This window comes from Varanus komodoensis, unplaced genomic scaffold, assembly GCF_004798865.1.
Source record: "Varanus komodoensis strain SLA01 unplaced genomic scaffold, ASM479886v1 scaffold32, whole genome shotgun sequence".
Classification (NCBI taxonomy): Eukaryota; Metazoa; Chordata; class Lepidosauria; order Squamata; family Varanidae; genus Varanus; species Varanus komodoensis.
In genome coordinates, this window is record NW_025335798.1 from 860,449 (window position 1) to 888,259 (window position 27,811).

Genomic DNA, 27,811 nt, shown 5'->3' on the forward strand with positions numbered 1-27,811 from the left:
GTAAAGCAAGACAGCTAAATAAACTTGCCACAGCATGTACATGTAACAGGAAATAACATGGGATGTCATCGCAATGCTGAAGATGAGGGCTAGTCCCACTACGAGCTGGGGGATAGACGCTGAGAATCAGGAGAATGAGGACCAGGAACCCACTAAGCAAGCTTTGGGTGAAGAACAACAGTAGAAGAGCACTCTTGAAACTTAAAAGATTCAACTGCCCTTCCTGTTGGATTTTGCAGATGGTATGGAGTTTTGCTTCCTTAGGATTGCAGAATGCTCTGGCACAGCCTAACACATGCACAGGAAGGAGGTGGCTTCACCAGGAGTTTGCTCAATTTCTGAACACAAGGCAAGCTTTGTAATGGTGCAGGTTTTGGGCTGTTGATGCAGCTCTAAAACCACAAAATCAACTTTTGCCATTTCTCAACTGTTGGAAAGTGGAAGCTAAAGGACCTTGCTTCAGCACAGCAACAAGCGAGTGCAACCGAGAGGTGGGGTGGGGTGTCCCTTAGAACAATCATATGCAGGAAGCATTTCCTCTCACAGCTGTGGCTCAGCAGCAGATAAGAATCTGCTTTCTGCTATGGGAATCGGAACAGCTGTACAGCAACAGCACAAATTTCAACCATATGCAGCAAAGATGTCTTCTGTAGGTAAAACTCCCTCCCTAGGCTACAGGCTTTTGAGACTATCAACTGCACCGAATGGAATGGTCCCAAAAGGCTAGCTTAGTTTCTAGTGCCAAGCTCAAGGTGAGACTTGCCAAGAACAAGTCACGTGACAGAGCTAGAGAATGTACCCCTTCAAACTCTATCAGTCAATTACATTTTAAATACTCCTCATACAACACAAGAATCCTATCTATTAAATATACTTCTCTGGGAGAAATTGAGCTTTTTTGGAGGGAGGGATGTGTGGGGATATGATTTTTAAAAATGCAGGCAGCCTTCTCCCACCCATGTATAGTCCTAGGCATGCTGGTGACTGTGGGGAGTTGGCTTGGTTCAGCATGGCCTACCTACTCCTCTATTCCAAAATGGCCATTTTCAGCTTTAAAATGACTTGCACAGGTGCAGACAGAACTCAGATGAAACAAAAACCAGTTTAAGAAATTGAAAATAAGCTCTTTTTTGTCCTGGTTTTACATTAGGGTAACTGCATATATAAGGCATATATTTCATAGCCAAGTTTGGCAACCCAGGTCCCTCTACCTTCAAAAAGCCTCCTCCAGAGATAGCTTGATGTGGCCAATAGGCTGGGTGGGGTGAAAGTGGAAGGCAGCTGCTCTACCTGCAGCTACCCTTCTGCCCTCTGCTGGAATGTGGTCCCTGATGAATTTATAGCAGTCATTTGGCAATGCGAAGGTCAAACCAAACTATTTTCAGTGTCTCTCAGGCAGCTGTCCCCCCCCCCCCCGTATAGTTGCCAGAGGCCTGATCCAGAATTTAATGCCCCAACCCTGTACTAGGGAGTCCAATCCAGATGGGTAACCAGTGCCTATTTTAGAGTAAAAATTAGATGAAGAATGACTGAAATAATTGAAATGTCTGGTTTTACCCTCTGGTTCAATACTCCCTATAGCCCCTGCATCAGTAGGAAACCCAAGAAAAATCTGGGTTTTACTACTTGTGTACTTGATCAGATAGATAAACTAAGTCCCTTTCCTCAAATTTGATGAGCCTTAATAAATGAAATTTCTTGTACTGTTTACAGTGGAGAACTACTCTTCAGTAGTTGCTGTTAGTGGTTCTTTAATACAAGTCATAAGCACCTCCTTGCAAACAGCCTCGCCCACCAGTGCCAAAGTCTTTTCACTGAAGCAAAGGAGGTTCTATTGCTATTCAGTCTTGCCCACTTAGCAACCTAGTTGGTCTTAACTACATAGAAACTGCTTGCCAAGGCCTTCCCATTGGGCTGTAGAGGTTAGAGGCTTGTAAAATTTACTGAGGCAGCTACGATCAATTCCAGACGAGATGAAAAACAGTACTGTAAATTGGGTTAGTGGTTTACAAGCAGGTGAGAGTTCTGCACCAAGAAACCAACCAAGTCTTTTCATCCTTGGGTTCCTTTCTTTCACCAAGAATTAACTATTCATAGAGCTCCCAGGTAGTGTTCAGGATGAGGCCTGTTTATCAGAACTCTTGCATGCCTTCAGACTAGGACTGTTGAGCCTCTTTCAGCCTCAGGGCCAAATTCAGCTGGTGAGTGGCCAAGAAACAAATGGGACACAATCAAAATATAGAATCTAAACAAATAGCAGAACATTTTGGCTAAAACTCTGACTGCCAGTAATGTGGCAGGCATTTCAGCCTTTTAGAATGGGATGAAAAACTGCACAAAGGCCATGAAACCACCTGTCTTCACCTCTGCTTTAAAAGCAGGTGCTGCTAAGCAGACCTCAAGTAATGTAGAGCTAGCATATCAGTCAATGGCCAAACACCTCTTAGCCAGTACTGGAACTGCTGCTTTACAGAAGTAAAACAGTCCCCAGAAGTGTCCTGGTGTCCTTCCTATTATAGCACAAGTTCTAATATTTTGGAAATCTGTTACAAAAAAGCAAAGCAGGAGGCCCCTGTGCATGTGCAGCATAAGCTGACTTCAACTGATCCTTTCAGAAGGCAGGATGGGTGGGTCTATGTAACTGAATTCTCCCCCCATCCAGTGGTGCTGAAGGTTTTTCTTTTTACATGAGTACATTTAATATTGAATGTACCTCACCAGTTCTATGGAGTAGTACCATTCTAAGACTATTCTCCAAAAAAAGATTTTTTTCACTTGGAAGACCAGCATCAAAGGACTTTTCTACCAGCTTTAGGAATTAAAACTGTAAACACATCTGTATTGAAGAGGTTTTTTTTATGAAAAGACATAACCAGACAAAGCATAAGAAAGGAATTAGTATAATTTTTAATAAAATGCACAAACATTACATTGTCAGTTCTGCCCTGGGCAAGCTAGTACCAGATTGCAAGGGAGAGAGTTTTGGAACTTTTCTTGCACCCTTCCCTTTTTCTTTCAACGTAGAAACAGGTCTTCTGACAGCACGTTGGAGAGCGCAAAGAGCTTTGCATCGAGGGGGTGCTGCTCAAGGCCAGGCTCCATCGTGTGCTCCAGCAGCTGGATGCACACGCAAATCACCCAGCTTGTCTTTTCTGACATGCTGATTGTGAACATGCTTCATTTTATGAGCCGGAAGTCTCCTCTCCTAACTGGTAGTACTCAGAGCGGATACTGCCTGTAAGGAGATTGGAGCAGAGCACCCACTCTGGCCAAGCCAGTATGCAGCTGATTAGGAAGCTGCCTTCCTCGGATGCTTAGCATAGTGCAAATGAAACAACAGAGCTGGTCTGCCAAATGCTAAAAATATTCACATGCTGCATTGCTTCAGAACCTAAACTGCTCCTGTGTGGAAGGAGGGCTGTCAGCACATCAAACTGTATGCCACCAATGCGACCATTCTCCTATTAGGTACTGAAAACCGAGATGTTTTTGGTATGACTAGCAGAGCTCTTGAAAGACACACACAAAACGTTCAGCCCAGGCTGAAAAAAATCAGAAGTTAGCTCCATGGCTGGGCTCCACAATGGCCAAGACGACTTGCAGCACCGTTTGCAGGACGGCAGGACGATGGCACTGCGCAGCGCCCACCGAGGGCGGCAAAGCCCATCTCAGTCAGTGGCAGTCTCCTCCGTGGCACTAGGAACGGGCTTTGTCAGGAAGTGCATCACCGCTTGCACCACTTTGTCAGGGGAGATGTTGTACACCGGATGTGTAGGCTGCTGCTTGGGAGAGAAGGAAATGACACAGGAATTAACACTGCAGCTGCCATGACACTCCTCAATTCTGCAGCAGAAAGCAGTGAATCCAACAGCACAGCGGAGTTACCAAGTCCATCAATTTGCAGGTAGTTTGGGCTAGAAATTGGGAGCATGCAGAGCTATACAAAAGCCTAAAGCCCAATGCCTGATCACAAAGTCTTGCTCAGTTGCCCTCCCAGCACTGAGTTGGCTAGACATTCCCAACATAGCTTCCAGCTGGTAAGGCCCCAGTGCCAGCCCTGGGCTCCTCGCCACTTGCTTGCCCACTGGCCCAATTGAGCATCAAAGGTGGCAAGCAGCAGCAAACCTCACTTCTCACTCAGACCGGTGCTACAGGTCGGTTCTCTGCGCCACTGCCTGCCCGCCTGTCCACAAGGTCACTGGCCAAGTACGCAGACAGAGCCAAGACAGGGGAGGGGGACCTCCCCCCCAGATGATACATGTGTGGAAACTGTGGGCAACTTGCCAAGGCCCTGAGGCCTTGCACAAGCCTCTCTGAGCTTCACAGGGGGGAAAGTAAGCTATTCACTTTAATTCACTCAAAGTGCTCCTTTTGTCCATACACCTCTCCACAAATGGGTATGTAAAACAACAATACCCTTTTTAACTGAAGATGCTTCTGTCTCCTTAAAATAACCCCCCACAAGTGGAACACTGCTTCATGAAAGGAGTAAGGAATGCACAATGAAGAAGCTGAGCTTATTTGTGAGGACTCGACTAGGAACATGGGAAGCTGCCTTCTACACAGATGGTCCATCTAGCCCACTACTGCCAACACGAACTGGCAGCAGCAGTTCTCAGTGGCTTCAGGCAGGAGAATTTCCTGGCTTTATTTCCCTCCCCTTTAGTAGCAGCACAACTGCCTAAAAACTGCCTCCTACAAAGGCACACCATCAGCACCAGGTGCCACCATCTGTGAGAAAGCAGGTGGCAAAGAAGCCAAAGGAATCAAGCTGCAACTTTAAAACAGCCCATGAGTTTTGGGTCAAGCACCTCAACAACCCGGACTTGCCAGGTTCAGATGTAACGACAAGCTATGGTGTGCTGCACTTGCAGCTTGAATATTCAAAATGGCAGCTGTTCTGCAGGGAAAATCCCTATGGTGGGACTCGTTATATGCAAGCCAGTTCACTGTTACAACAAAATGCAAGATCAACATTTTATGAGTGGGGAAGGAAGAGGACCAGCTGTTCCCTTCCCACAACTATATGTTTCATTCAGATCCCCAGGACTGCATGTTGGAGGCAGCACTTCTGTGCAGCTCAAATGATGCTTTCAGGAACTCTGGTTCACTTTTTAACCTATTCAGTGTGTGTGGCCACAATCCACTTCCGTGGCAGCAGGGAGTGGGCAGAAATTTAAAGTAAGATGAGTAAGGAACGTTGAAGTCTGCTGGAAGGCTAAGACACAGCATGTCCCGCACACACAAGAGTCATCTCAGCCAGGCCCAGCTTACCAGGCGGTTCTCTGGCACTCCGAGCACAACTTCATGGAGTAGGTCTCCGCTGCCAAAATGCTGGGCTATCGAAAGTCCACTCAGGCAATAGCAGGTGTGGTAAAAATCCCGAGATCTGGGAGGCAAAAGCAGCTACATCACTGGGGGAAGCCAGAAGCCTGACTCTTCCACTCTGACTAAACTACTGTCCACTGACTTGCCTGCCACGAAACCATACCTGTCTTGCTTTATCGGACATACCCTATGCACAAACCATGGAAAAAATGACAGGAGGCCTGGAATCAGAATCAAGGCGTGTGTGTATTTACTTTTGGAGTCTTCTCTGCAGCAAAAACTGTTCTGAAAATATGGACAGGATATGCTAAAAAGAAGCTAGAGGCATCTAGCTACACTTCTTCAGTCTTGAGGACTTATGTGCTCACCAGAGCTTTTTTGCTACCAAAAGCTATTGAGTAGGTTGTGGAAAATCCCTGATCTTGAACAGGTTTAGAAAAGCCAACAATTCCAGTACACAAGTTCAGCATTCTGAGGATCTTAGCTTTCATTTTCACAAAGTAAATTCCCGACGTGTATGGCTGCCAAAGCAATTATTTACATTTGTTTATCTTCCTACATGTATATCCCTCTTGCTTGCATGAGGGAATGCAAGGCAGAGAAGTTGATCTTTGTCAGCAGAGTTGCTAGCAGCAGTTTGGAATGGGGTCCCATGTTCTAGACAGCAACTTTTCCCTCTCCATTGCTAGGAGAATGGTGGCCAATTAATCAAAGTCAGAGCTGCATAGTTTAACATTCCTCTGGAATTAGCATAGTCTCTTGCAGCAAAAATAAGAAACCATTCTCTCTGTCTGTCTGTCTGTATCATGGAGTACAGTCCACTGTATCAGATGCATAATGTATGCAATATGCTTCAACATACATACATATATGTGTGTGTGTACTGGAGGGTGGGGCAAATTGTAAACAGTGAGGTCAGAAGGAAATGAAACGCAGGAAGTACAGAAGGGGGTAATTACCATGTTCACAGCCACCATTCAGAAAACACTTGTTGGAACTCAGGAGGTAACACAGATAATATCGGTGAGCTGCTTAGCCCATGAGATACTGTAAAACACACTGATACACTGATGCAGAATTCAGCTTCTCTCAACACAAAATGTGTTTGCGCCAATGCAGACTATACCGAGCACTAAGTTTGGATTCTAGCAGCCGTTCCCCAGCTCCACAACCCCCTGTGGCACATGCCCCTTCTGCTTCATCATGACGGTCAATTGGCTTATAGGGTATCTCCTGAGAAAGGCCTGGGGTATAATTCTGTGGCAGAATTATGTTGGCTATCCATTGAGCCAACGGATGACACTTCCTGATTTACTGCTCCTTCCAACAGCAAGAATACAGGCCCTTGCCCCAAACCATCCAGCACTAGACCATGCTTGGGAACCTGTGGCCTCCCATCTGGACTCCAACTCTCACTGGCCCAAGCGAGCATCGCCAGGGATGAGGGGTAGATGGATTTCCAGCCCAGCAGCATCTGCCCTACATGATACTCACTTGCCCGGTTTGTCCAAGAGGCCCCCTGCAGGGCACTGGCAGCATAGCAGGATGTACTCTTGCAGTGCTTGCTGGTCAAACATCCAGTGTGTCATGCTGAGGGCGGGGTCACCTGGGAGGAACAAAGTCCCAGTGAGTGCCTGGCCATTCCAGGGGAGAAACCACCAAGCCGTCCCACCACAGGACGCCACTGGGAACACACTGAAGGCAAGGAGACCACATTCCCAGGCCAGCTTCATGGGGCGTCTCCTTCCATTCCCCCCAGTTCTTCCTCTGCTCTGCACTCACTGCCCCCATCCTCACTCCAGCATTGCCTGTTCACTCCTCAGCAGGACTTGCCTTGTTTGCTACCAGAGAAGAGACAGGCTGGTTCTGTGGATAGCGAATGGGAAAACGGCAGCTTGGGGAGGAGATGGGTAAGGAAAGGTGGAACAGAAGGAAGGATCCTGCAGGTGCCTGTGACGCTCACCTGAGCTGACTGACTGACTGCAACTCATAGATGGAGGCTTCTGTGCCATATGATTTAACAGAATACCCATGATGAGGGTCTCTCATGTTCCAAAACAGTTCATCCAGTCTATCATTCCAACTCTGAAGTCCGATTTTAAAAGTTTACTGGGTGCGCTCTGCTCTGCTCTGCGAGCAACAGCCCCAAGCGGTGTCTTTTAAACTGTGTTGCCAATTCCTGCATGGGCACCATTAGCACAGTGGAGATGTTTTGCTATTGCCTCCGCTGGCAGGCAATGCTGTGCCCACAGGCACCAGCACCCGTATTGCAATGCAACACCTGCCAAGTGCCACTCAGCACCATTTCAAAGAAGGCACACTGAAGTGCTCTTCAGATTAGTCCTCTGATGCTGGCCAGACCTGGAGATTTCATGAGATGTTAACATCACAAGGTACCAATAGCATGTCCTACATTCCATATCTGAGGGGAGCACCAGAGACATTTCTCTATATAAGAATGCCTTATTCCTCTTTCTTAGCAGCTATTAGCCATCTATCTAATTTCTATACTGACCAATAGACAAAAGGCTCTCTCAGTGATTAACAAAATTATGGGCAGTTAAAATTATATATCGATAAGATTTTTCACAGAGGAGAATTCCTTTTCAAATTAAGTTATATATTCCTACTTCTGTTACTAGAGTTCCATGCAGCAACAACGCCTTTTTGTTACTTTTATTAATTTATTTTTAAACTTTTGCAGGTTTGTAGCCTTCTGCACCCGTAAGTGGAGAACTGGGAAAGACAGGTGAGCGCCCACACTCTCCCTTTGCCCCCAGATCACCCCCTGGGGCAAGAGGCGTGCAGTGCTTGCATCCCTCGTGCTTCTGAGCAATGATCTCAGAGCAGAAGGCAGCACGCGGGCTTTGGCTTGGAAGAACTGTGCAAGCGTGGCCCATTTAACCCAGTACCCCTGGGTCCACCAGCCATCCCTGCTCTGCCCCAGCCTGCCCCCCATGTGCCCCATGGATCCACTGAGCAAAAGAAGCTTCTCCCAGGCTGGGGTCACATTCTAAACTCTTGTGCTGTTACTGCTCTTCGTGTCCCCCCGACTTCCTGCGGGAAGCTGCTGCACAGGCCTCCTGCTCACCAGCTCCTTGGTGTCTGCAAGGCAGCAGCCAGATGGGAAGGAGCTGAAGGAGGTGAAGGGGGGAGATGGGGAAAAAGGCAGTCAGCAAACAAGAGGCAGTGGGCTTGAGGCAGAGAGACGCGCTCCCCACCAGTACACTGACTCTGCTCCTGCAAACCCCAACTGCTCCCTGATTCTAAAGCCCATAGTATATTTCAGTGGGTGTCTTCTGGTTTTTATTATAATGTTTACAGAGTGATATTCATTCGATTGCACAAAGACAGAAATTCACACACTCATCCTCTGCTGCTGCGCTCTGTGTTCCTACTGGGCTACCGCATGCACCTGTCTGGCTAGTGGGAAAACAAGCAGTGGGCAGGCAGACAGACGCACAGGACACACTCTGGGAATGTGAGTAAGTGGGCAATGGACAGACTCACCTTTGGCATGCAATGCTCGATGCAGAAGAGGTAGCAAACCGGCCTGCCAGAAGGAGTAGCAGCCGTCTACCAGCTTGTTGCAGCGACCCTGAAAGCCTCCTTCAAAGCGCATCTGGCGGCCGGTAACCCAGTGCTGGCAGGGAGAGAAAGCGACCACGGTTACTGCTCAGTGTAGTCACAGGAGCTGCTGGGCATGGGGTGGGGAGGGGGACACTTCAGAAGCAGCAAAGAAACGCAGCTCCTGGAGTATTTGTGGAGCCACAACACAATCTACCTAGGCTGCCATGTAAAATATGTAGGGGTTCTTGATAATGCAACTAAAAGGAGACAAGTCAGCCAAAAGCACCAGTGTAGGAAGATTAGGCTGAATTAAATTTGAATCTGAGAACAGACTAAGAATTGTGTCTAAAAATTAAGAGTAAGAGGGATGGACATGCTGCTGAGTAGAAGAGGAGTCATTTTCTCTTAAAGTATGTATATATATATGCATTCATCTCTCTCACCATCCAGTATCCTTAGACGTTCAAGTTGATTTTAATCCAGTAGAATAACCTTACACAATTATGGGTTAGAGAGCTTCATGATTGTATGAAGTAACAGTAAGAACCATTTTTATCAGTTTCCTCTTGATAAATTCCTGCCTAAGAGGAATTCACAGATACAAATTGCTTTGGAATTATGAGGGTCACACAGTCCTTTATATTATTTTTTTATTAGATTTCTATCCACCTTTTTTCTTTTTTTTCCAATGAACCGAAAGTGGCTTACATCATTCTCCTCCTGCTGCTCTCAAACTTCTCCCCACAACAGCAACCCCGTGAGGTAGGCTGGGCTGAGAGTCTGTGACTCACCCTAAGTCACCCAGTGGGCTCCATGGCTGAGTGGGGACTAGAACCCAGATCACCTGAGGCCCAGACTCTCACTCTTAAGCACTACACCACACTGGCTCTCAAGAATTATAAAGCAGAAATAGAGAAGAAAAAGCACACAGAGAAAACGAACAAGGGCTAAGAAACAATGACTTACCAACAAACTTTTGAGATTCAAGACATGTTCCTTCTTCAGGATGACCAGAGCTGCCAGTCCACAGAACGTGTACCCTCCGTGAGCCTCCATGCCAGGGACACCACCAATCCCACCCTCCCAGTTCTGACATCTATTTCAAAAATCAAAACATAAAAACAGGGTTTATATTCTTGTCCCCAAAGAGCAATGCAGCCAAGGCCTTGAACATTTATTATTCCACCTGTTAGCAGATTACCAGAGTCTTTGCTGGCTTTCCAAACCTTGCACTCCCCAGATATGTTGGGCATATGGGAGTTGCAGTCCAACATGTCTGGAAAATAGTTGATCTAAGCTGTCCAAACCAGAAGTACCAGGTTTCCAGGGCAAAGTAAGAGCTGCAGTTTCCTTACCTTGCTATCCACTCTGCTGTCCTTTCAAAAAGAGTTGGTGTAATAATGTTGGTAAGCGAAGCTACTGACGCAGCACAATAGGCACTCCTGGGATTTAAATACAAGACTTATTGAAACTGATTGACTGCTCTTTGGGACAGGACTAAATCGGATTAAATCATCAACACAGTTGTGGCTACATATAAATGATGCACGTACTGCTAGAGGTGGCATCCAATGGGAGTCCAACTTAAGCCACATCCATTTTAGTGGATCTATTCTAAGAAAGGCTAATATTGGAAATTAAATTCTTGTATGTTCAGGAATCAGTTTTAAGTTACAGCAACTTCCTCTTTCCCTGACAGTATTTGTAAAAAAAATTCAACCAGCCAAGACCCAGTCAAAGAGAGGACAGAGGAATCTTGTGTTGCATCCAGTTGGTTTCCTTCATCCGACAGAAGTTTGTGTGTTATCATAGATACTGCGACGAAAGGAACAGGACAACTTTGGTGCTTTCCATTCCCTACTACATCTCCCTACTCCACTTCCCACACTGTTCTAAATGGTCTTCCAAATCTTTGCTGATTAAGCAGGATCTGTGGGGGGAGAGGGGGAAATGACAAGCCACTGTTAATTTAAAAAAGAGGCTTGTCTCTTTGGTTTTAGGAACAGTTGCTCCAAAACAAATTCTGGCCATATATGTTGTTCTTCCCACACAAGGATATCACTTTGTTGGATTACAACCAAGGACAGCTTCTTCTGCCCCCTAGAGAGGCAATCCAGGAATATTTGACATTGCTTATGGAAAAAAGAAGTAAATTATGCTTCTCTCGCATTAGAGGGGGACCTTATCCCTCCCCTCAAGCCTTGCTACCAAATCACAAAACCACATAGCAGTAATGCTGGATGAGTGCCACTGCTGCAGAACTGTTGGTTTTGTGTTCAGGAGGGAAATTACTGAACATACCTGACATCCACTTCTCCTCCTATGTGCATGATGAAGGAGCCATCAGGCTGCTTTAGCGAATACAAATACTCCAGCAGCTTCTCTCTGAAAACCAAGATCAAGAACATTAGTGAAGATCTCTCTCTCGATCTCTCTCCTAGGAAAAAGGTTGCATAAAGGTCTCCACCGAGACCCACAAAGGATCCAAGGTTTGGGATCCAAACTGGTTTTCAATCAGGTCACTGCCGGAATTGTTAAAGGGAACTGCGAGTTACTGTACCAAAGTCTGTGCACAAGTGTGTGCACGTATGCTCACACAGTCACCAAATAACACAACACTGCTAATGTTATGAGAGAAAAGTGCTTCCTGCCAGTTTACCAGAAAAAAATGTGTGTCAGGGAGGTTGTATTGTTCTTGTATCAATGAGACCCACTTCTGGCACAAGAGAAAGCTAATGTTTTCCAAAGCAATCAGAAATGTCTGCAATGTGGAAGGGACAGGCCAGCCAAACGTTCAGAAGGAAGCAGTGCTGGCCCATCCCCTTCTGGAAAGAAGCATTTCTCCTTTGTTTGAAGCAGTGCTAGAAAACGAGTGCCAGGGCCGGCTCCCACGGGCAGAACAGAAGTCGCAGAGGAGCAGGGGCAGGACTACATGCTGCCACAGCAGCATGGTTCACAGCAGGCCTAAGTGCTTCATTGGACCTTGCCCTGCTCTATGGATTTACCTGTGGATAACGCCGTATGCCTCTTCCGTGCCAATAACGCAGAGTGCGTTGACGGCAGCGTAGGTAGGGGCCAGATGGGGGTGCTGGCCAGGCCCCCCTCCAAAGCCTCCGCTGGGGCTCTGACAGTGGCTCAGGAAACGGCACACACTGGGCACAGAAAAAGAGGTTAGTGTTCAACAAGTAGCAAATATTGCATCTTTGCGGTTGTGGTGGTGTTACGGCTTTCAGTCCTTCCTCCAAGTGTGGGGTGGGGGACAGAAACCAGTTTTTATTCTAGCACCAATGCTAGCTCCATGACCCAGTTTCCACAGCATGACAGCCCAACATGGCTTAGCTGCGGTGTGGAAGCTCTCATGTTGTGCCTGTGGCTGCCCTTCTGTGTGGCATCCCTGCTTGCTGTGTCCTGCAAATCCAATGGGGCGGGCTGTCCTGGGAGGCCCACAACCCTCAAATAACCCACACCTTGTTTCGGGGTTATCTGAAGATTGCCTATTCCTCTCCAACAGCCCATGACACCAGGCTCCCATGACACTCACGGCAAGCTCTGGCCATGCTGTCACTGCCTGCATGGTCAGAATGTTAGTGCACTCCATTAAGCTTCACAGGGAAATTGACCCGTAGACGCTTAGCATAAAGAGCCCCCTTGTCAGTGGTGCTGTATTCCACTACCACCCAGCACGTGGTGAAGAACTAACATGAAATGAGCAGACAATTCGTATTCTATAGGACTTTGGATGGATCCAAAGAAGCATGAGTGGAACCTACTTCCTTCTTCCTGTTGCACCTGTTTATACATGGATACCCTTCAAGAAGCCACTCCTGAGAGTCAGATGTGGGATCTGGTACAGGCAATTGCAGTCAGAGGGCAGAAATCAAGGGGCAGGGTTTAAACAAGCGTTTGCAGACATACAAGAGTTTCTCTGGGCTCTGTCCACTGCAAATTAGCAAAGGCGGTATTTAGTTGTATGTAGCTGAGGCCTTACTGAAAATGCCTTTCCCGGACAAATATGGAGATGGAGCTGAAGGCTTTATAAATAAGATTATTTGCAACTGTTTTCTTTTTTAACCATGCTATTTGCTAATTTGTTCTCTGAAAATATGCAAAATGTGTTATGCATTCTCGTCTACATCCACCCTCTTCAGTGATCTATTTTGGGACATTTTAGAAGCTGCCTGCATGGCATCTCTTTGTTACCAAATTAAGCTTCTCCTGCAAGATTTAAAATAGTGATTTGGGATATATTTTAATGATCCACTATAATCCACTTTTTACAACTATCAAAATAAGTAACAGTGATGACATTCCAAAAGAAAAGAAATGGGCCTTTATTTTTATTAGCAAGGTTTAAAACATGAACATAAAGAAATCTTCGTAGCACAAGTCCTGCAACCACAAATTGAAATACAAATCTTGCACCAGCTTTGGGGGGCAGGGGGGGGGTGAAAGAAAGTGCAAATCTACTCAAAAAGCTGTAGATGGCGGCAGTCTTGCAAATCAACAATATGTAGCTTCCCAGATTTAATGCTTCCCAGATTTAATAAGAAATGATATCTGAGTTTGCTTGCATTTCTCCTTCCTCCCCATGCCTTTTCCCTTTTGTATTGTCCCTTTCAGATTGTAAGCAAGACGGAAGGGACTGACTTATCTTTTACTGATCTGTAAGATGCTCTGGAAACTGTTTAGGCTGGAGAGGGATAAAAAGTCCTACGGCTTTCTATATGTGCTACATGTTACAGCAGCACAGCTCAAGTGAATTCGGAAGGCTGTTAATTTGGCAATATCCCTTTAAACAGGTCAAGACTCAGGCAGCCACAAAGCAAGTGAAATAGCACAAGTGTTGCAAGACCTGCTCGACAGAGATATGGTTCAAAATTATACACTTTTAACCACTAGGCAATAATACTAGGTAACAGCTGCAGCTTCTTGGCATGAACACATGTAGCAGTGCACATGTGATCATGACATGTTGGCTTTTTCGGCATCATGGTATAGCATGATACTGGTGAAAGGAGTACTGAAGCTTTTGCTTCCATTTTGAATCATGCATGCTTTGTTGTGCTGTCCGAAGCAGTGCAAACTGAGGTTTATCCTAACGATGGTTTGCTGAAAGGGAGTTTTCTACAAAGAGCTAATGAAACGGGCCTTGTTTCAACTAATCGTGGTTTAGATTTGCCACACCACAGAGTCTGGACTACATGGCAAACTGTGGTCCACCTAAAAGAGAAGCAGCAGCTTCCATAATCCTGCTTGAAGCTGTGTGAGTGGAGGAAAGAAGAGGGAGTTCACGAGCTGGGGGTGTGTTGCCATTCTGCTAAGCAATGATTCACGCTAATGGGCCTCACAAGTGTTACTAACAAAGAAACTTGTCCAGTGTAGAAAAACATATTCCCTTCCTTGCTTTTATTCTTAAAACAGGATATCCACCCAGAGAAACATCAGCTTGGACGTATTACAGTCCATTTTATTTTTGCTTCCCAACCTAGTATTGGAAAAAGAACTGGTAGGTTCCAAGCAAGCCAACAAAATGGCTAAAATTATAATTTCAGCAGTTCTTATGCCTCTTGAAAATATGGTAAAAAGGAAACAAGGCAATGGGTTTTTTATTCTAGTTTTTCTAAATAATCTAATGCTTCTCTTTGTGTTACTTCCTAGACAGAAGCTTCTGGCTTTGTTGAAATCCAGAAGTTCTGGTCTCCTGTTCACCATGTACAACTCCTCTCCTCAGTTCCCCAAACAACTGGCAGTTCCTAGTCCACTCCCCTGCACCATTTCTCCTTACAGATGGCAAAACTTTTCTTCTTAACAAGAGGTTTTTTGGCAGTTAATCAGTTTTCACAGCTATACATTGCCCTAAAAATCTATTGGTATAGAATGCATAATAACAATAACAGGGACTAGTTTCTTTTCCTAGAGGCTGAAGCTGAGCTCTTCCCACCACCATCTATGCTGATCACAACATGCACCAGAAGCTTCTACCCAAGACAAAACTATTGAGAGGTTATTGTCGGAGCAAGTCAAATAAGACAATGCACTGTTGTGTTTCAAGAAAAAAGCATCTGAATGCATCACGCTGGCACACTGGGAGGTGAATGCAGAGGCACACACTGTGCATAGATAATGAAGGCCATAGATTCTGGGAGGCCATTTCTACTGTAATACTATATCAGAAAGCAGAACAATGAATGATTTCAAGTTACACCTAGCACTTATTTTTGTCAAATTAAGTTCTGAAACAGAACTGTCAAGACAAAGAATTCAAAGCCCTGCCAAGGTCTGGGCCTTCCACAGAGGCTGCCTGAATAATTTCGGAGTTTCTCCCAACAAGGTCTAAGGAAGTTTAAAAAAAAACATGAAAGCAAGACTCACAGGAGTCACATCCCACAATTTTATTTCAGACTGCAAATTTTGCAGTGCTTGAAATAAATCATTATGTGTCCAACAAGAACAGAGGCTGAGTGAAAAACAAAGCTTACTCTGAAGCTACAGACTCTGGGATGGGTTCCTCAAGCAGTTCCAGACTGTGCAGGATCCAGTAGCAGAGCCATGGGCGGCTGGCATCCAGACACTACAAAGGAAGAAAACAGCTGCTGTTCAAATCTGTGACTGACACAGCTGGTACGGCTGCAAGAAGACTACATGATGGAGGTTAATCAGAGCAGAATGACTGGAAAGTAAAAAGCAAGCCTAAAAGACAAAGGGCACCAATCCACAAAGGGAATTTCCAAGCTGCTTTTAAAATAGCTTCACTATTTGCAAAACCCTATGCTCTTTTCTCATTTATCACTGCACAAGCAAAGCAAAACAAAGCAAAGCAAAGGACAGAGCTTTGAAATACAGGGCTGAACTAGAACTGAAAAAGCTACAGGATGGGGTGGATCACCTGTGGCTTGCAAGGAGCCTTATGAGCCCCCGCTCACTTTTCTGCTGCTCTGCCCCCAAGGGATCCCCACTGGGAACATAATGTCTTTCTTCTCCTTCAGCACTCCCAAAACAACCAGACACCACCTCTGTGTAGCTCAGGGTGACACTGAAGAAATAGTTCCAACTATTTGGGGTCAGTGGAGGTGGGAGAAGCCCTCAGCCACTTCCTTCCTCAGCCACCCTGAAGCAGCTGGTATGCCTAAAGCTACAGCCAGCTTGACAGGGACTACTAATTCAGCACCACCTTAGGATTGCCTAGGAAAGCTAAATCATCCACCCTACCTCTGTCTACATATGTGGGGGCATGTCTGCACACAGCCCTGACTCACCAACTGACGTTGCATGAGCTCCTCAGGGTCAAAAGGGGCTCCCCTGCCCCAGGAGAATGAATTCAATAAGGTCTGCAAAACACAACCCTTTTTCTATGGCCTAAAAATTATCCCTTGGCTGGAAAGCATATGCCAATTCCTTGATATTTCAGGTTGCTGAGAAAAAGTAAAGAATTCACAGCAGGAAAGAACTGGTGTCAGCCAAAGCTCTGGTCAGAAACCACTAAGCCAAGGGCAGAAATAACCAAGAAAAAAGCAGCTCAGATTCCTCCGTCCTGCAGAAATTACCTCATAGGCATCAGTCAGTTGTCTCAGCCCTCTCTTCAAGTAGTGGAAGTGCTTTTCCCGCTGCAAAACAAACCTGCAGGGTAGAGCAAAATGTATACAATTCAGCAAAGCTTCATAAAATCATGCAGTGCTGTAGAGGCGTGTTTACCATTTGACTAATTATGACTAATTAAGGACACAAAAAATGCCCTGTGTCACATCTACAATCTGCCTTAGGCACCTGCCCTAACTGCTGATGGCAAATTCTGCGTAAGAACTGCTGCTCTAGGTCAGAGCAAAGGTCTGCCTAACCCACTGCTCTGGCAAGCAGCCAAAGAAGTGCTTTGGCTCATGCCTAGACATTGCACGAGCCCCAGGGATTGTGTGCTTTCCAGTTTTTCTTTGGCATGAGTCCCCCCCGCCACCCCCGTGCCACAGCATCATCAGCTTTGGAAATCACCTCAAATAGCCATGTGGCACAGGGGCTGCTGCTGCAGAAAAGCATCTTCTTTTAGATCCTGGACTCCACAGCAGCTAGCCTGAGATGCCCTGGGGAGCTGATAAGCAGGGTGCAATGGAGCCAGCTGCTCCCATGTGATAATCTAGAGGTTTCCTGACTCTGAGCACAGCAGAAACCAATCTTGGTTACCGCAGCATTGCATCTAATCATAGCCATCTACCAGCAGAATGGAAACCACTGGGCACAACAGCTTTCCCCTGCCCTGCCGCCTACCTGGTCCTAGACAAGCTGTTCCGGAGGGTTGGGAACCTGACTCCCAAACTCCCATCTACACTAATAGAAGCTCCTTTTCTCATCTATAAAGGGGCAGTGTGAGGGTATCTGTTATGAGACAGGAAGAGCAGAAATGCACACAAAAGTCCAAATGTGGTCGCGACACAGTGGTGTGGAATGACACTGGCTTGCATCTGCAGGGAGCAAAACGACGTTCACAGCAGGAAAGTTTCTCCTCCACTCCCTCCCACTTCAACAGCCTGCCCCATTCCACCCCTCTGCATACACAAAGCCTTTCTGAATCTCAGGGAAGCCGTCTGGAATGAAAGAGGCTGCATCAAAAGTGTGTGGGGGGGTTGCAATCCCCCCAAACCCAGCAAGCAACCAGTGCTGATGGGAAGATCCAAAGCTCTTAAAAGCTTGTTCTTTTTATACCACTGTGTAGAGGAAATGTGGCATGGGTACAGTAACTTACTGTGAGTCGTGATGATTTGTCTTGTAAACATCAAAGACTTCTTGCACAATATCTTCTACTTTTGTCTGAAGAATGTTAAAGGGACAAAAAAGATACAGAAAATGAGGTGGGAATGAGAAAAGAGGAAAAAGTGTATTAGTATGGGCTATACAAATCTATACTGCAGGGATGGACAAACCGGGGCCTTCCGGAAGTTTCTGAATCACAGCTCCTACAATCTCTTTCCATTGGCCATGCTGTCTGGAGCTGATGGGAGTTGAAATCTGACACATCTGGATGACATTCCATTACCAATCTTTGCTCCAGTGCTGCACTGTGCAATGAAGTACAGTGAAGCAATATGGCATGGTATGCCAAGAATGAAAGTGCAGAGAAAAATGGCAATTACTAAAAAAGATATCAGAGTGCACCAGGGCTCCTGTTACCAGTTTCCCAAAAAACCAGCACAGAGCAATGGGTCACAATCAGGAACATACCACCGCTGCTTTAGTACGTTGCATCTGCACAGTGGCTTTCCATGGGAAAGAGCGTCAGTGGTAAGAGGACATGGCTTTGCATTTAAAAGATGCAAGAGTCATACTCTGACATCTCTAGGAAGAGATGGGAAACAGCCCTGCAATGAAAGCACTGGCAGCATAAACAAAACCGACCTAGATGGACCATGGCAAAAGGCAGATTCCCATGTGCCGAAAGAGCTGCAGCACACACTCATGAACACTGAAAGTCTCTCTCCTACCCCCAGGACACTCCTACTAATGCAGCACGGACTGCCATGCTGATCTTGCGACAGTTCTTGACAACCTTCAACATCTTTGAGCTCGTGATGCTGGGATCAAGACAGCAAGTCCTACTCCAACCAATTCCCATGACATATCATCAGCAAAAAGGAAAGGAAGCAAAAATCAGAAGTTGTCAGGAGATATCAAACTCGACCATCTTTCCCTAACTTGGTGCTCTTCACACAAGCTGGACCATGACACACAGCAGCCATAGCCAGTGGCAATGGGAGCTGTGGTCCAACGTACCTGGAGGGTACTGGGTTGGGAATTGCTGGCTTCGGGGATGACCAGTCATGCCACAGTCAGAGCAGCAGAAGGCTGGGTTGACAACAGTTGGGACTTCCAAAAGCTCGATGCTGTCAGCATAGCCAATGGTTAACAATGATGGAAGGTGAAGTCCAACATATCTGAGGATCTACCCCCGGCCCACCCCAGTCTAGATGCCAGCAGATAAAATAAGTACGGAGAGGTAAAGGATAGGCAAACTATGGCAAAAGGGCATTTTTATTCAATCACAACAGTACAGCATCTATCTTGTAAGAGAGACTGCAATCCCAGCTCCTGACAAGAGTAGAGGGTGAACAGCTTTAAAACACATATGAGAGAGAGAGGAGGTCAGTACGATGCAGGGCCAGATGCACTGAGATGGACAAGGGAGGGCAAGCCACAGAATTACAGCAGGGCATCCATGCAGGTAGCCATAGGAATGCTGCAAGAGATGGAGGAGAAGATGCTCAGCAAATCTCCTCCAAATGGATGGGATGGGTGAGAAAAGACCCCTAACAGCTAGGAGGTGCAGGATCCAGTGCAGAATGTGTACACCCTAGTCTCAATTCTTAACCCTACCTAAAACACTAAAACATCCAGCCTTACTTTCCCTAGCATAGCTTAAGGAGAAGCCAGCACTAAATGCCCAGAGAAATTTGTAAAGGCCTCTGACCCAAGCAAGAAACACTTATGCTTGGGGGCTGCAAGAAGGAAGACAGCTTACCTTAATTGAGGAAACAGTCTCAGCTGACAGTTTCCCACTAGTCTGCTCTCCTCTCTAACATTTTCTCATCATCACAGATTTGAAAAGTGCTCTCTTCTCCATTAAAGGTCAGATGCTGGAGAGAGTTAATGAGCAGCGATTCTCCCTCAGAGATGTCTCAGGTTTCCAGCAATGAAGCTCAAGTGCAACCGGTAATCATGACAACTGGATGACAACTGTAATTTCAGCCACTTTGGCCTTAACAATGAAGTGTGGCAGATACAAGTCAGCAGTAGGCCATGGAATCCATGGCTTTTCTGAAATTCACCGCATTTCCAATTCAAATAACTATTTTGCCAGCCATGTGTGTTTGACTTTAGCAAAACTTTTCCCTAAGGGAAAGAAAAGAACTTGGCTTTCTCCCAGTTCCCAAGTTTTTCTTCATAATTGTAGGTTTAAGTGTTACACGCTAGATTCAGGGAAGGGCTGAAAAACTCTGCCATGGAGTAGCTTTTGAACAAGTCCTGCTCTCTTAGTTGCAAGTGCATTGTGTAGAAAATGGGGCCATGGGCACAAACATTGTCAAAGACTAGTCATTAAATGATTTATTTAAATTGTCCCAACAACTGAGCTTTTAAAGAATGACATGCTTCCATGATACACAAGACTGGTATTACCTTTCTGCCTGTTGTCCTTAAGACTTATAACAGTAGCATAGTTATTTCCATGAACGAAACTGAAAATATTTAGGTTGTAAAGTTTTACACAATGAACAATGAAAAAGTATGCCACTAATATAATTTCCTATCACAGTTATTATTACCATTTATTCACTGAAAATGCAATGGAACCTAGCACAGTGGTACCTCTGCTCACGAACACCTCAGTTCACGACCAAATCGGGTCACAAACAGAAATTTCATAAAAATTTTTCCACAAGTTGCAAACTCCACATCGGGTGATGATCGCAAGCATGCCTGCCTTCCCTGCACAGCGCGATTGTGGTCATGCTGGGGGGAGAGGGGGAGATGGCCGTGATCTTTATTGTTCTTTATCACTTTGCTTCACATTTTTGTGAGTAAAAAAAAAATAGTTACAGAACGGATTAACCTTATTTACACTGATCTTTATGGGGAAATTTGAGTTGGCTCATGACCAATTTGGGTCACGACCAGAGTCCTGGAATGGATTAAGTTCGTGAGCCAAGGTAAGGTATACACTTAGGGCACAATTCTATGCATGTTCAGATAGAAAAAAATCCTACAACTCCCAGCGTGCCCCAGTCCACACAGGGCTCTATTTTGTCTAGCTTGCACAGCACTGTGCCCTTAGTTATGTTTATCCAATACCAGTAATCAATTCTTCCTCCAATGCCAAATAAGCAATGCTAGTAATGTTGTGCTGGGAAATGTATACCTCCCCTAGTGTTGTTGAACTTCATTTCTCGAACTGAAGAGAAACCATCATCATCCCTGGTCATTGCCACGATGGTTGGGGCTGATGATATTTGGGAGTCCAACAACATTTAGAGGACCCCACCGCTATAGGCAAACTGTTTACACAGTTGGGGTGTTTGAAGGAACCTGTCAGGCAGACTTGTAAGTGCAAGTGAGGAGGAAGTGGTAGGAAGCAAGATTTTAGAGAGACCATAATGATTCATTGTAATTCTCAATGCATGGGGTTATTTCTCAGGCACAGTGGGGTTGTAGCCCTGAAATTCATAAACCAAATCTCAAGCAGTTGGGCTGTAATGCCAGCATACATGTACCTAACATGCCAGAGTGGTTAAAGGGGTAATCCAGTGCACATGTAGACAGAAAAAAGCCCTGCAACTCCCAGGATCCCCCAGCCAGTAAGAGTTGTAGGCCTCTTTTCTGTCTTAGCATGTCTATGACTGCACCCGAATACATTCAGTAAATGGGTTGTCTTGATTCAAAAGTAAGCACCAAATGTTCACAAGTTCTGTGCCATGACATGCCAGAAAAATATTCTGAGAATACTGTAGCAGCCTGACTATCAGACTTCCTAGGCCAAAAAGCTTAAGGCTAAAAGCTTAGGAAGGGGAATCATTGGCCACACCTGAACAAGTTTTGCAACATTACAAAATACATGATACCCAAGCAGAAATATGAGTATAAACTGTGGATTACTGAAGAAGAGATAGGATTTAGCCTCAAAGGGGGGTTGGCAACCTTTTTGGGCCCCTGGATATTCTGGCAATTTGATGAAGTATTGTGGGCGCTACTACAAAACTACCACAAAATGGCTGTTATAGAAGGCATGACTATTCCCAAAGTCCCTTCCAAAAAAAGTTAAGTAAAAGGCAAAGAACCCCAACACAGTCCACAGCTTATCTAACCTACACTTTTCATCACCAGCAGAAACCTATTTGTTAATAATAAAAAAGTGGGAAGGGCTGGGCACTTTAGTGGACATCAAGAAAGTCAACCCAGAACTAGGAGTACAACATTAATGGCTAAGACATACCACCTCTGCAGTACTTAAAGGTATCATGTTGACTGTGTGAGCATCATGAGCTGAAAACATTTTCAGGATAACCATTTTCCTGCCATCTGCGTTTCTTGTGGAAAGTATCTGCTGTTTTGCCACAGTTACCAGAGGCAAGCAAGTTCACTAAGACAGATTGACATTTTCTACTTAAAAACACAATTCACCTTATATCCAGTCAGATTGACTGTCCTGGTGCAACAAAGAACAGTAAAGCCCAGGTGTCAGAGGTCTTTCCTGACCCTGCTTAATTCTAGGAACTGGGGAGATTTTTGTTTGTGCCATACATGTGTGCTACACTAATAAGACACCCCGCTTTCTTTCCAAGACTGGAATTAAAATGTCTTCCACAGAGAACAAATTAATATCACATCACCCTTGGAGATACTTTTCAATATGTGCTCTGTATGTGTACAAAGCATTACTAAAACACTGTGGAACAACTAACGTCACAAAGCAGATGCAACAAGCTAATTGAAAAATAACCACAGCTTCTTTGTGGCAAAAAAGAGTTTGCTTACTGGAATAATATATCCTAGCCCATGCAAACAAACACCACAATAAAAATGAAAGGTGCCACAAGACTCCTTTTTTTGTGTTTATTTCTTAATGCAACCCAGAAGTCTGTAAGTTGGTTATGTCTGTGTTTATGAAGAGGCTAGCAACCAATATTGCCAACACAGTAACCTGGAAGCAATGTGTACAGGATGGAATTGCTGAGAGTTTTATTATCTACTGGAAAGGCAAAGAAAGCATAGATGCTGACTTCAAATCTGACCTAGAGCTTTATACAAATGCACCGTATGCTGAGCTCCTCAGGCTAGCAAGCACTGGATAATTATTCATGTACAGCAGTGGTTTTCAGGCACTGATCTGGGGACTGGTGCTGGTCCATGGGAGGTTTCCTGCCAGTCCATGGAGGCCACATTCTGCTCACCATGAACCAGCATGGGGGCTGGCTGTGCTCCACCACCTCTACCTTGGTTGCCATTGCATTCACGGAGGGTGCACTGGGGGGGGGGGGGCAGAGAAGGAAGAAATGGGTCAATGGGAGCCAGTTGGGAGCCATGCTGTACCGATTTTGGTATTTTGTTTTTTTGTTGCTCGGTTTCTGATTGTTTTGAAGAATTTTCTTTTTTTTGGTATTGTGTTTGGAAACTAATACACAGAATACTATATTATGTGTATGGTGCTTTTTATTTCTGCCTTAGTGGTCCCCGAGGTGGTTTTCCTGTTTTCACTGGTCCTCATCTGTGGACAGGTTGAAAACCTGCTGTAGGGTCCTCTTGATCACTCTCCCACCCACAACTCCAAGCCAAGCCATGGGGCTACCCATGGCCTGTTGCCTCACTTCTCCATAGCTTCTGCACTTTTATTTCTTTGCTTCTGGCTACTCATGAGCAACTGAAGCATGCACACCAAGAAACAGATGTGCCTTCCCATCAGCAGCAACTTAAGAAGTGGCATCCCCTGCAGAATGCAAACTTAAGCAACAGTTTAAGGCCACATTATTACAAAGCTATGTTTGCTTTGAATACAGCAAGGAATGCTCCTCACATGGGAATACTGAGCCAATCCAGTGAAGTATTTTTCAGCCCCCAGTAAACATGTTAAACAATGTAGATGCTGGGAACCAGGAAGGCCAGTAGCAATTGATTGCAGTGCGGATATCGACAGGTTTCATCAAGGCAGAGCATTATTAAGGAACAGTAATTAGATAGAGGCAAAAATAAACACTTAGCCATTATGGTTCATCACATCCAGGTAGTATAAAATGGCCCCTTTCTCTTTTACAAAATACTTTTCATGCTTGAAAAGAAATAGTGAGAAGTCTAGCCCTTCATATCCAGAGATTTTTTAAGCTTTGTCTAGTATAGAAAATAGTTCAGTTGGTGTGCCATTTCCCACAACTTGAAAAAGAAAATAATTAAATGTCTGCACTATCATTTAAATACTAATTTAAAATATTAGGGGCAGGAGGGAATGTAACTGAATATATCCTTTTTGTTGACTAAACTATTATGAAGCTCTTTTGCAAAGATTCAGCGGGCAGCACCAGATGAGGTCCACATACACCAGCTATGTTTCACAATAATTGTAGCAGCCCACAGCAGCCCTACAATACTCCTCTCTAGGAGCTTCAGCCTTCCTTGTGAAACAGTTTAGGGGTCCACCCTGGCTCAGATCCAGTAAGGCTGAAATCAAATATACCTGACAGGGAGTAAACCATGTTGAACTCTCATTTCTAAGTAGGCGTTCACAGGACTGCACTGTAATTTCTACTTTCTAAGCAGCAAATCCCAAAGAAATATGCAACTTCCTTCTGAGTAAGCATGAAGAGGATTATATTGCAAGCTGGGCACAGGGCATGTATTAAATGCATGACAGTCCTTAGTGCTCAGGCCTCCCTGAGAATGATGCTCTCCTTCCAGGTTGGGCAACCCTCATCATCCCCAGTTGGCACGGACATTCATGATGTTGGCTGGGGATGGTGGGGGTTGTAGTCTAACATATCTAGAGGGCTCTAGGTCTGGGGTGGTTATCCTAGAAAGATGCCATTATCTGAAATACTCCACTGGCTGAGCTACATTATTGAATTAAAGGTTCTTGCCAGTATTGAAATAATGTTGCTCATTTATTCAGTGAAGAGGCCAGGAAAGCCTCAAGAATAAAAACAGAATTATTTCTGTCTGCATCCTTCTGGATATTATTAGTCACAAGTCAGTTGATTCTTTAGGTCAGAGAAGGCCAGTGAGCAGCCTAGACATCTCCACAGCAATTTTATCTGACCCTGTGCTGATGCCAATATTTTTTAATCATAGGACAGGAAAAGATTTCCCCACTTTCATTTGGTAAGGTAAAGGGAAACAATTTCAAGCAGCAAGACAGAATGACAGCCTTGTATTTAAGCAATAGTGTGGAAGTCCTAGTTGACAAATAATTCAAATGCAGGCAAATGCAAAGAATGTCATGCAGACACGCGGACAGCCTGGCAGGGGAAGAACAAACTGCATTACCATTACCACCACCACCACCACCACCACCACCACCCTGCACTCAGCACAGAAATCAAATTGGCTGCCACAAGGGAATGGCCTTTCTATGGGCCCAGCACAGAGATCAAGGGACAGAATTCTGCATCTCACCTCTGTAAGCCCTCAGTAAGCTAGCAATTTTTTTGCAAGCTAGTACCTTTGTGAGCTTATTGACAAAGCTACAGGATGTAATATGCAAATCTATGGATTATTCCTAAAGTAGACCCACTGAAATGGGTGGGACCCAAATTAGATTAACATTGGATATAATCCTATATCTTCATATACAATAAAATGCATGTACTTCACATATTGAAGCTTTAGTCACGGATGTTATTCATGCTTTTGACATACATCTTTCTAAATTAAATCATAGGAATAGTCCCATCCAGATGTCTTTCTCCTGAAGCTAGTAAGTTCTTTCTATGGATGATATATAAAAAAATGGAATTGATTGAACTTACAGAAAAAATGCTATTTTATAATCAGCATAAAAGCTCCAGTATGCATATGTGATGTACCTTCCCTGTATGGTTACGTGATGTAACTTCCCAGTATGCTTATGTGATGGACCTGGAGCAGTATTTTCAATATTATTATGTACACATTATCCATTTTGATGGCACTTCAGTAGCCACTTACTGAAGTGGGTGTCTGTGCACTAAAATACACTACTTCCCCAGATCACTCTATCAAGAATAGAGTGCTCCCTGAGAATACAAAAATTGGCTTTCCCTCTTTAGAGAATTAACTGGTTTTGAACAGCTTTTTCAGTACAACAGGTTGAAGGAAGGATGAAGCAAGTGGAGGTAAATATGGTAGCACAGGTGTGTAGAACCTCTTTAAGCCAGCACGCTGAATTGCCTTTTGAAGCAGCATTTGGGGAACACATTCAATAGGACTAAAAATAAAAGGAGCATGGACTTTTGGCGAACCTCAGGAGGGCTGGATTCAGCCCCTGGGCCTAAAGTTCTCCAGTCCTACTTGAAGAGGAGCTCCTGTTAGGTGCACAATCCCAAGCAATCACCATCAATTTGTGCTTCACTATAGATGACTGATAGCATTTTGCTGGTAAAAGAATATAAAAAACATACAAAACAACAAAAGATATAGTCAAGCTTATGTTAGTGTAAGAGGAGGCAAACTTTCAAGTTACAGTGTGAGAGTAGTTTGGGAAAGCAAAGTTATGGTGCAACTGTGAATGAATTGGAACTGAGGGCAAAGGTGATCATTGGGCTTGGGAGAACATTCCTGCTAAAAGTCTCTTGAACCTCCATTTCCTCAAATCACCTGCACTGGATGCATCCAACTGAATATAAGAACTTTTAGATGTTCTTCCACCAGAGAGTTGATTTGGGATGGGGGTAAGGAAACAGTATGATGCGTTTTGATATAGGGTCTGAACTCATAAAATATGGGGGACACCAACATAAACTCATTTTTCTTTAATTTTTTCACAAAGCACTTACTTTCCAACAGGTTTTCTAGAGCAGGTATTTCTAAGTGAAGGAGCAAAATTACTCTCCAAGGTGAGCAGAAAATTAACTCCAACATAGGGGATGCAAAACACATAAAACTAGAGGATACAGAACTGCTAGAAAATACTTAAGGTGAAAAAGAAGGTGCTGACACTGACTTTAAACAGAGGCCACCCTGGGCTCTGACCCACTATTGTGTTCCCTGTCCCCTGCTCCATAACTTTAAATTAAAAAAAAAAAACAAGAAACTACCAGCAGTTTCTCCACAAGAGTTCCTGGCAGTTCAGCAGCTTTACTTATGCAATGGAGTATGTGCAAACTGCAGCACATGGTCAGAACATTGTTGCCCTAAGACCTTTCCCTGAAGAAAAAAATTGATGTCTCTGTGGCACTCAGCTCTAGGTAGTGCTTACACCTCTCACCAGACAGAAAGTGGTACAAAAAAACTGGTTCAGGTTTTGGCCAGAGACAACTCCTTCCTTCTACAAAGGAGGGAGAACTTCTGGGCAGGATCCAGGAGCCCAGCAGCCAGTGCAGGCATATACTGCCTTTCCTGAAAGAACTGGTCAGAGCAGCTCCAGCAACAGCTTCATTACGAGTGTGTTTTTAGTTCATCTTTAAAGGACTTTCAAGGTCGTATCTGTATGATTCTCTCCATGCGTGCACACACACTTTGCACACTCTGTGTCTCCCTGTTCTCATTCTGTGGTATGTGTTCTGACTGTCGGGGATTCAAAGACTGCTCCACCTCTTGAGATCCCTGCCCTTCACCCCACAATTTAGACTGATCACTAGTCTTCTCTATGCCACAATTTGATGACATTAATTTCCACAGGTGCTTGGCTAGCCCAGCCTTCCCCAATGTGGTGCCCTCCTGATATGTTGGATAACAGTTTCCATCGTGCTCAGCCACCATGGCCAATGGCCAAGCTAGTGGGGGTGATGGGAGTTGTAATCTCACACACCTGCAGAGCAGCAAGTTAGGGAAGGCTGAGCTAGTGGGAGTGGATTAATTTGGCACACATGGACTACTACACGATACTGGAAGATAAGATACATTTAAAGAGAACAAATTTCCACTCGACGAGGCTCTTACGGTAATATATGGCCAAAGAATTTACACTGTGGAAACTCTCCTAGCCCGTTCACAGAAATCGTCCGAACCTCCTCAAGCCCCGCGCGCGCAGTGCACACTGGGAGTTGTAGTCCCACTGCGAGAGATGCAGGGGCGGCTCCCACTCCCACCTGCTCAGCCGAAGTGAGAGTCCGAACTCCGTCATCCTCCAGCCTCTCCCGCCCCGGTTCCATGCTGCTGCTACCTCCGCCGCCTCCGCGTCGGTGGCGCCTCCTGTCTGCGCCGAGGTGGATGTAAGCAGCATCCGCCATGATCCTAGAAAATCGCTCAATCCGCA

At 45.1% G+C, this 27,811-nt stretch overlaps 1 protein-coding gene across 1 annotated transcript; it reads right to left on the reverse strand.

The window, feature by feature from the left end:
• Window positions 1-2,884: 2,884 nt before the first annotated feature.
• Window positions 2,885-27,811, reverse strand: LOC123027397 (protein farnesyltransferase subunit beta-like). Its single transcript, XM_044438254.1, has 12 exons — window positions 27,645-27,811; window positions 17,630-17,694; window positions 16,443-16,515; window positions 15,378-15,469; window positions 11,904-12,050; window positions 11,200-11,283; window positions 10,254-10,340; window positions 9,865-9,994; window positions 8,839-8,971; window positions 6,823-6,934; window positions 5,275-5,389; window positions 2,885-3,779 (listed from the first exon to the last, which is right to left on the reverse strand). Exons 1-12 carry the CDS (start codon window positions 27,783-27,785, stop codon window positions 3,669-3,671), a joined length of 1,290 nt encoding a protein of 429 aa, XP_044294189.1. The 5' UTR covers window positions 27,786-27,811; the 3' UTR covers window positions 2,885-3,668.

Bases quoted from the DNA above. Each gene is read 5' to 3' on its own strand.
- LOC123027397 (XM_044438254.1), bottom strand. From the start codon at position 27,785: ATGGCGGATGCTGCTTACATCCACCTCGGCGCAGACAGGAGGCGCCAC. The intron at 12,051-15,377 runs GTAAGCTTTGTT...TTCTGTGCCCAG, and splicing joins CCAGAGTCTGTAGCTTCAGA to TGTGTGCCGTTTCCTGAGCC. The intron at 8,972-9,864 runs GTAAGTCATTGT...TCTCCCTGCCAG, and splicing joins TGAATCTCAAAAGTTTGTTG to CACTGGGTTACCGGCCGCCA.